Source organism: Dictyostelium purpureum (genome assembly GCF_000190715.1).
Source record: "Dictyostelium purpureum unplaced genomic scaffold DICPUscaffold_470, whole genome shotgun sequence".
In the NCBI taxonomy this organism is placed as follows: domain Eukaryota; phylum Evosea; class Eumycetozoa; order Dictyosteliales; family Dictyosteliaceae; genus Dictyostelium; species Dictyostelium purpureum.
The window spans coordinates 13,634-22,805 of record NW_003519804.1 but is presented as its reverse complement, the minus strand read 5'-3'; the positions used below and the strand labels follow the sequence as shown (position 1 = coordinate 22,805).

The following is a 9,172-nucleotide window of genomic DNA, read 5'->3' as shown; positions in this document are numbered from 1 at the left end:
ATTGTTGTTATTGTTGGTTTTGATTGTTGTTGTTGTGGTGGGTTTGGTGGGTTTGGTGGGTTGTTGTTGTTTTTGATGCCATGGTTGATGATAAAAAATAATAAACAAATTGAAATAACTGCAATTATTAAAACAAACATTTTTCTTTTTTTTTTTTTTTTTTTTTAATTAATTAATATGGTGTGTGAAAAAAATAAAATTATAAAAATTAGATTATACTTACAAAGATTTTTTACTATTTACAAAAAAAAAAAAAGATTATGCTATGAGAGTGAGTGAAGAAAAAAAAAAAATGAAATTAAAAAATTAAAATTTATGTGGTATATGAAATTAAAAATTAAAAAAAAATAAAAATTTAATGTGGGGTTATTGAATTAGTTTTATAAAAAATTTTTTTTTAATTAAATTAAAATTTTTTAAGATTAGTGTTTAAACACAAACTAAATTTTTTTCTTTATTTGTTCAATAGATGTCATCATTGTTTTTAATTAATAAAAAAGACAATTTTGTAATTCAGAAAAAAAAAAATAAAAAAATTTGATAATCAAATTTAGCAATTTTTTTCTGATTTGCAGTGAAAAAATTAAAAAATAAAAAAAAAAATCTACATCAAAATCAAATTAATAATTATAGAGATTAATAAAGTAAAATATTAAAAAAATTAAGTGATTATTATAAATTTTAATTAACTCCATATAAATGTAATTTTATAAAAATTTTAAAGAAATTTTTTTTTTTTTTTTTTTTTTTTTTTTTTCAAATATAATGATTGCATTCTATGATTCTTTAAAAATAATAAAAATAGTTCAATTGTTTTTTTATTAACTAAAAGTATATATAACATACATCACAATATACAAATTTTATTTTTCCTAATTTTTATAGGTAGACAACCTGTTGTGGTTCATGGGTGATCACACACCTAATATTGTTTTTGTTGTTGTTTCGATATTTTTGCTCATGTTTTTTTTATTTTCCTGATATCTTCGATTACTTTCATTAGTTTCTTCATATTTCTTTGCTTATTTTTTTATAAATTTTTTTTTTTTTCAATTTAATATAATTTTAAAAAAAAATATTTTTTTTTCAAATTTTTTTATTTTTTTAATTAAAATTTTTTTTATATTTTTCACCAGTTTTATATTTTTTTTATTTTATTTTTATTTAAAATATGACAATATTAAATAATAATGATATAAATCAAAGGGGTATAATAAATAAGGAGATAGAAGAATCTTTTACATTATTTTTTCCAAAGAAATTGGCATCTGGTGATGGAATTTCATATATATCCAAAGAACAGTATTTAAGAAATGATATAACTTGTAGGAATAATCAATGTGAAAAATGTAAAGATAATATACTATTGCAACTTAATAGCCAGCAACAGAGCAATGTAGCAAATGTTAATCAAGATGTCGATAGCCAGTCATTGAAGGGTAATCAGTTATTATTACAGATGGGCCCATCAAATGTAAAACAAGATATCATTATTCCAGATGTTTCGACGATTATAGACTATTTAGAAGTTTTAGAACTACCAGATACAACTTTAAGAAATATAGTTGTGTTGGAGACCATCTATAAATATGTACAATATAATTCTGGACCAAAGCATTTCGAAAGAGTAAAGTCATTCGTCAATCTTGCAGAACGTAGTAGTTGCTTCTTTAGTAATGAGCTTTTTATAGAAACATTTTTAGACAGAAATGATCAAGATTCAGTGTTAACCCATCAAAATAAATTAATCTGTAAAGCAGTAGAGTGGTATACAAATCATTTTGACTCATCCAAGTATAGAGTGGTCTTGGTGTGTGGCGATCCATCATCAGACGAATCAAGCTCATTATATAATATTGCAAAATCAAAATCACTGAATGTGGTATCTTTATTGGAGTACTTGGAGTTATTAAATGGTGATAAAAAATCCAGTGATAATAATAATAATAAAGAGTTGTTAGAGTTATATGATTCAATTACACAATTATTACAGGCTAAAAAAGAACAACAATTAGAGAATACAACCAATGGTTCAGCTTCAAATACATTGTTCACTAGATATTTAAATGACGATGTTTTACAGGCCGAGTTAAAGTCTGGTAATATTGTAAGTGGTAAAATACATTACAATTCACACAATAGGGAAGAGGCATTCGTAAAGATATCAAGCTCCTCAGGAATTGCAACCAACCAAACTAATGCAAGCTTTTATGGAGATAAGGTTATGATTATTGGTAAATTTAATCAAAATCGTTCGATTCATGGGGACAAGGTTGGTGTGGCTCTTTTACCAGAGTCTGAGTGGATACCCTATGATTCATCAATTAAATTAGACTATTCAGATGAGGAAGAACAAGAGCCCAGTGGAGCTTTAGATTCAGAAGAAAATAACAAAGTTTCTAATCAAGACTTAAAAATCCCAACAGGTAAAGTTATTGGTGTGTTTCAAAGAAATTGGAGAGATTATGTTGGTACTGTCGAAAAAAATACCAATTCATTTACAAATTTTGTGATGGTCGTGCCATTCGATTGGAGAATACCAATCATTAAAGTACCAACAAAAAACCCAGCTCAATATATTGGTAAAAGATTAATTGTTAGAATCGATAACTGGGATCTAAATTCGAAATCTCCAATGGGCCATTACGTTTCTACAATTGGCGAGTCAGGTAGTCTAGAGACTGAGCTCCAAGCATTGATGGTAGAGCACGACATCTCATTAAAACCATGGCCAACATCTATATTAAAATGCTTACCAGAGTCGTCAGAAGAAGCACCTTGGCAAATACCAAAAGAAGAATTCAAGTATCGTAGAGTACTTAATGACCATCACACCATGAGTATAGATCCATTGGGAAGTAAAGATATTGATGATGCAATCTCTATTGGATATCCATCCGACGATATTATTGAAGTGGGGGTTCATATTGCTGATGTATCATTTTTTGTAAAGGAGGGTTCAGCATTAGATATCGAAGCTCGTCGTCGTGGCACTACAATCTATTTACCAGATCGTCGTTTTGACATGTTACCAGCAGTACTTAGCGAGGATGTCTGTTCACTCAGAGGAGGTTTTCCACGTTGCGCAATGAGTTGCATTTGGCAATTTAAGAGAGGAACTTGCGAAATTATAAATACATGGTTTGGTCGTACTATTATTCATTCATCAGGCGAACTTCATTACCAATTGGCTCAAGATATTATTAATGGTGTTGTTGTAGATGGAAAAGATAAAGATACCGATGTTACCAATGGCGGAAAGAATGCCGGCTACCGTAATCGTGTTTTCAATGGTCTAAAAATTAGTGACATTAAAAAGGATTTGATCAATTTACGTACAATTTTCCGTTTATTAAAAAAGAATCGTGAAGATAATGGTGCATTGGATTTAGAAAGTATAGAGGTTAGATTTCAATTCAATCAAGATGCTCCAGGTAAACCAGAAAAAATTGTCCTAAAAAATGATTTAGAGATCCACTCTCTTGTTGCCGAATACATGATTTTAGCAAATTCATCAGTAGCTTCAAAAATTTATTCATCATTTCCATCATCATCATTACTTCGTAGACATCCAAAACCAAACCAAATTAATTTTGAATCAATTAAACCTTTATTTAATTTATGTGTAAGTAGTAACAATAGTATATTATAATTTATATTTCAAAGCACAACAGTTTATTAATTTAATTTTGTTTAGGGTTTTGATTTAAACACTAAAACAAATAAAGAATTAGCAGAATCATTAAGTGAAGCTAAGGATAGCAATGACCATTTCATCAATCAAATTTTAAAATTAAAAACAGTAAATATCGTATCAGAAGCTGTTTATTTCTCTACCGGTTCAATTAATGTAAACGAGTTCTACCATTATGGTTTGGCACTTGATAAATACACACATTTCACATCACCAATTCGTCGTTATTCAGATATCATAGTACATAGACAATTATGGAACTCATTAACTCAAAATGGTCAACCTGGTAATTTTAACCCATACGATAACTATTCAATGACAAATTTAACAGATCACCTTAATATTAGACATAGAGCCTCAAAGACAGTTCAAAGAGATGCTACCGAGTTGTTCCAAAGTTTATATTTCCAATTAAAGCCAAAAGAAAAAGTGGAAGCTATCATCACCGATATTAGATCCAATGGTATTGTTGTATATGTTCCAGAATTTGGTCTTAGATCAAGAGTTTTCCTAATTAAAGAGTCCGAGTATCTCGTTTCACCAGGAACTGTTTTCCCAGAGTCATATGGTAGTGTCACCAAAATCGATTTCAATGATTTAAATTTAAAAATTCACCTTTCAAAACATTCAGAACCAATTGTATTATCAGTTTTTGATCACATTAAAGTCAATATTCATACTGAAGATAATAATTATCATTTACCACCAATCAAATTAGATTTAATAGAGATTATCGAAAAGAAAAAACAACAGACACAACAACAATCAAATAAAATTAAAAAAATTAAATCAGATACCACTTCTAAAGATCAACCATCATCCATATCAAATGATTCAAGCGATATAAAATCATTCAAAGATAAAAAATCATTAATTGAAGAAATTAAAAAGACCGAAAAAGATTTAAAGAAGGATTCTGATGTTTTATTGGATCCAAACTCCAAAGAATATATTCAATCAAATGAAACCAATATTTTTAATTTAGTTTCACAATTTTCAAATTTAAATTTAATTCAAGAGAATGGATCAAGAATCAATTATAATTTAGGAAAAAACAAACAACAACAACAGCAATCACAACAACAACAACAAAAACAATCTTTACCAAATCAATCAAATAAAAAACAACCATCAACAACAAGTGTATCAATAGCAGATAAAGATAAAAAACAAAAACAGGGTCCATTAAAACTATGGAGAATGACAGAAGAGGAAATTAAAGAATATAAAAGAAAATCAGATAAGGAGCTTAGAGATTCTATTAGTAATAAATATAAATCAACAAATTCAGATGGTGGCACGGATAATAGTGATACTGCATATATGATGGGTCCAGATTTATCAGTCAAGCAAAAATATGGATATGAAATTAATAAAGCTGAAAGGGATTTAAAAAAAGCTCACATCCAAGAAATGAAATCAAGAAGAAAATAAATTAAAATAAACCTTTTTTTTTTTTTTTTTTTTTCATTTTTTATTTTTTATAACAATACAATCTTTTATTCAATTTTATTTCCATATTTTACATTTTTTATTTAAAGAAAATATTTATATTATTTTGTTTAAATTTTTTTCTACAATAGATTTTATAAAGTTAAAAAGTTGTTGATTTGTGTTTGATAAAATATCATTATTATTATTATTGGTGTTGTTATTATTATATGATAAAAAATTAATACTATCATTGTTAAAGCTTGATATAATATTTTGAAACTCTAAGCTTTTATTGTAGTCTATTTGATTTTGATTATAATATTCATCCATTTCTAAAAATATTACTCTTTTTTTTCCGATCAAGCCGAGAATGTAACCAATTTCGAAAATAAATTGAACCTGTGGGCTTGCATATCTATGAATTAAAGGCTCATCGTTTTCATCTAAATCTGTCAAAAACAATGAATCTGAAATCATATCTTTAGATACTATTATAATTGTACATTGATGATTTGGTGCATTGTTTTCAATTTCTTTTAATGGGAATAAGCTTGACTGTTTATTGCTATTTATTATGGTGGTTATATCGTACAATTTTAAATCATTGATTATTTCCACTATTTTATTTTTTGAATTTTTATTATTTTCGCTATATAAAATTAAAATTTTTGGCTTATTATTATTTGTATTGTTATCTGTATTATCTATATTATTTTGTACGGTTTTGACACCGATTTCGAATGTTAATGGTGAAAGTGGTGGTGATGGTTCTAAACTATTTATATCTATATTATTGGAAATTTCTTCATGTGCTTTAGTTTCTTTTTGAATATTACCTTTGGTTGGTGGTAGTTCGAAATAAAGAGGGGAAAGAGGGGGTGATATATCAACAATTATATTTGCATTATTATCTATATTATTACAATTGTCTATATTGCCATCTATTTTATTATTGGTCGTTTTAGTGTTGGTGTAAGTTGTGGGGAAATAGTCGGTTATGAGTTTTTTTTTATTAATAGGTTCATCCAAGTGATCGTCTATTTTTCTTTTTTGTAAAATCTAAAAGTTTAATATTAATATTAAAATAAAAAATTGGTTTGGGGGTGTCTTTTACATACTGTGGTGGTTTTAATATCGCTACTTTTTTTGTAATTTTTATCAATACAACATTTTTTAATTTCTAGATTTGGGGGTTGAACCAATACATTTCCATTATCATAAAAAGTTATTGTGTATCTATTTGTGGAATTGGCAATGATTAACCTATTCATCGGGTTGTCTATTATGTAAAATGTTCCAATATGTTCGACGATCCTATTGAATGCGTCTCTCTTAATATCATCAATTGCTATATTTGAACCCATTCATTTTAATTAATGAATGTTTTGATTTTTTTTTTGCTTTTACTGATTTTTTTTTTTTTAAATTATTTTTTATTTTTTTTAAATTTTAATAATAATTTTTTTTTATTTTTTTATTTTTTTTTTTTTATTTTTTTATTTATTTTGAAATAAATGATTATTATTAAAACATATGAAAATTTTAAAAGTTTATCAAATCAATGGAATACGTTTAGAGATAAAGGGACTAAATTATGCAGCGATTTAGTAAATAAGCATTTAAAACTATCATACACAGATTTATACGACTACAACGATTCAATTAAAGATAATATAGAATTACAAATCAAGTTTAAAGAAACGCAATTCAATGATCTTCAACAAACATATATAAAATTAAGTTCAACTTTATTGGAGTTGGTATGTTTCTATTATTAATAGTCAGTTAATTATATTTTGTTTTGGGGGTTATTAATTAATAGATTTTTTTATATATTAAATTATAAAGAAAGCAATTTGCGAGAAAATGGAAGAAAGTTTAAATAGTATAAGGATACCTAAGAATCCAACGACATACGAATCAAAATTAGAATTAAAATTATGTAAGATATTATAATTTATTATTTTTTATTTACCTTAAAAATACTCCTATTAACCCTATTAATAAATAAATATAATAATAATAATAATAATAATAATAATAATAATAATAATAATAATAATAATAATAATATTTATAAATAACAAAAACAACAGTCGAATATTTAAAAGATATAATAACAATGTATATAAATAGTTTAGAAAATAAAAATCAAATTGTAGATAATTTATTAGTGTCAGAAGATAGAGAACAACTATTGTTAATGATAACATGTTGGTCAAATGATATTCACATAGATTATAAAAAAATATCAATAATTAACGAAATTTTTTTAAATGAAACTACAATTATATCCTCACCCTCAAAACCAAATAAATAAAAGAATTAAACAGTAACCAAAAAAGTATTATTTTTTATTATTTTTACATTATTTTTTTTTATTTTTTTTTTCATTTTTTTATTAAAAATTTTAAATATTCAAAAAAAAAATTTTATTTTTTAATTTTTTTTTTTTTTAAAACATGTAAATTATGAATAATAATAAAAACAATCCTAATAACATTGTTAGTAATATAAACAATCATATTCATAATAACAATAGAAACAACAGTAGTAACAAATATACTAATGAAAGTTTAGAAAGTTATTATAATGAAATGGAAATAAATAGTAACAGTAATGGATTAAATACAACAACAGCCACAAAGCCAATTTCTCTTGCTTCATCATCCCCCACTTTGCCCGGCCAAAAAAAAAATAACAGTTTTAATAGCTTTAACAGTTCTATTGGAAGAGGTAATAATTTTGATAACAATAGTATTTATAGAAACTATCATAATCATAATAACTATAATAACTATAATAAATACAGTTATAATAATAATGATGATGATGATGAAAATATACCATCACATAATTTTGACAATACTAGACAATCAAATGGTAAAAATAACATGAATAATGTCAACTCTGATGCCAATATGAATGAAATGGATGATGGAAATATGCCTCAGACTAAAGATCAAATTTTATTAATTGCAGGAAAAAAACAATTTAGAGCGAATAATAGATGGATTGAAACATTTAGTCTAAATGAAATTAAATCAGAACTAATTAGAAGATCTTTAAGGTCAAAAATAGAAGCTGTGGTCCCACAAATTCAATACTTTAGAGAGAATCATTATAATTCAAATGACTCGTACCACCAGTATGAAAAAAAGAAACTCATGAGGATTTTAAAGAATGATATCAAAGAAAAGCTATACAGACATGAAGTTGCTATGCAATGTTATGATTGCGACTTGTGTAGAGAAATGTTAAATCTAAATGAATATCCAAGTCAAGGAGATAATTCAAGTGATGCATGGTTTAAAAGAGTTTTATTAATTTCAGAGTTTGCGTTCGACCAACAAAGGAGATTTATTGACAACTTAATACAACAATTCATTCATCACTATCCATCATCAAATTCATTGTCCCAACAAAGAAACCAATCGTTGATGCAGGAGGATAGAGCAAAGGATTTCATTAGCAAAGCAAATGGAATTAAAAAGTTTATTCAAATATCAAGCTTTATAAAATTTATAGAGATTCACAAAAATCAGTTAAAACTATTTTTAATTTTGAAAAATGATGACAACTATACCTCAAATCCGAATCATTGGAAGAATGTTGTTTCAAAGATCATTTTGCGTACAACTAAAATATTTTTTGTTTTACCAATCGGAAAAGAATTTTATTTTAGCTATACAAATGACTATTTGTATCAAAAGGATTATACCTACTCTAACAACAGTCTTTTTCAACAAATTGATTTTAACTATAAAAATAGAAATAATAAGGAGAACACATATTCTCAAGATAAAATACAAAATTTTTCACCTGTAAATAATATAAATAATAATAGTAATAAAAATAATCCAAATATGAATAATAGTAATAATATTAATAATAATAATAATAATAATAATAATATAATAATAATATGAATAATATATAATAATAATATTAATATAATAATAATATTAATCATATATAATACATAATATATATGAATAATATATATATTACACTATATATATGATATATGATAAATTCTTGATG

At 25.2% G+C, this 9,172-nt stretch overlaps 4 protein-coding genes across 4 annotated transcripts; 3 read left to right on the top strand and 1 right to left on the bottom strand.

Moving 5' to 3' along the window:
- Positions 1–1,171: 1,171 nt before the first annotated feature.
- On the top strand, positions 1,172–5,128 carry DICPUDRAFT_158751 (uncharacterized protein; the record flags this gene model as incomplete). The annotated part of the gene is made up of 2 exons (XM_003293786.1): positions 1,172–3,625; positions 3,698–5,128. The coding sequence occupies 2 exons, from the start codon at positions 1,172–1,174 to the stop codon at positions 5,126–5,128; spliced, it is 3,885 nt and encodes a 1,294-aa protein (XP_003293834.1).
- A 114-nt stretch (positions 5,129–5,242) lies between these two features.
- Positions 5,243–6,492, bottom strand: DICPUDRAFT_84349 (uncharacterized protein; the record flags this gene model as incomplete). Its single annotated transcript, XM_003293780.1, has 2 exons — positions 5,243–6,187; positions 6,247–6,492. The coding sequence occupies 2 exons, from the start codon at positions 6,490–6,492 to the stop codon at positions 5,243–5,245; spliced, it is 1,191 nt and encodes a 396-aa protein (XP_003293828.1).
- Positions 6,493–6,642: 150 nt separating this feature from the next.
- On the top strand, positions 6,643–7,448 carry DICPUDRAFT_84348 (uncharacterized protein; the record flags this gene model as incomplete). The annotated part of the gene is made up of 3 exons (XM_003293785.1): positions 6,643–6,888; positions 6,977–7,070; positions 7,225–7,448. The coding sequence occupies 3 exons, from the start codon at positions 6,643–6,645 to the stop codon at positions 7,446–7,448; spliced, it is 564 nt and encodes a 187-aa protein (XP_003293833.1).
- A 151-nt stretch (positions 7,449–7,599) lies between these two features.
- DICPUDRAFT_158748 (uncharacterized protein) lies at positions 7,600–9,057 on the top strand (the record flags this gene model as incomplete). Its single annotated transcript, XM_003293784.1, has 1 exon — positions 7,600–9,057. One exon carries the CDS (start codon positions 7,600–7,602, stop codon positions 9,055–9,057), a length of 1,458 nt encoding a protein of 485 aa, XP_003293832.1.
- Positions 9,058–9,172: the final 115 nt, after the last annotated feature.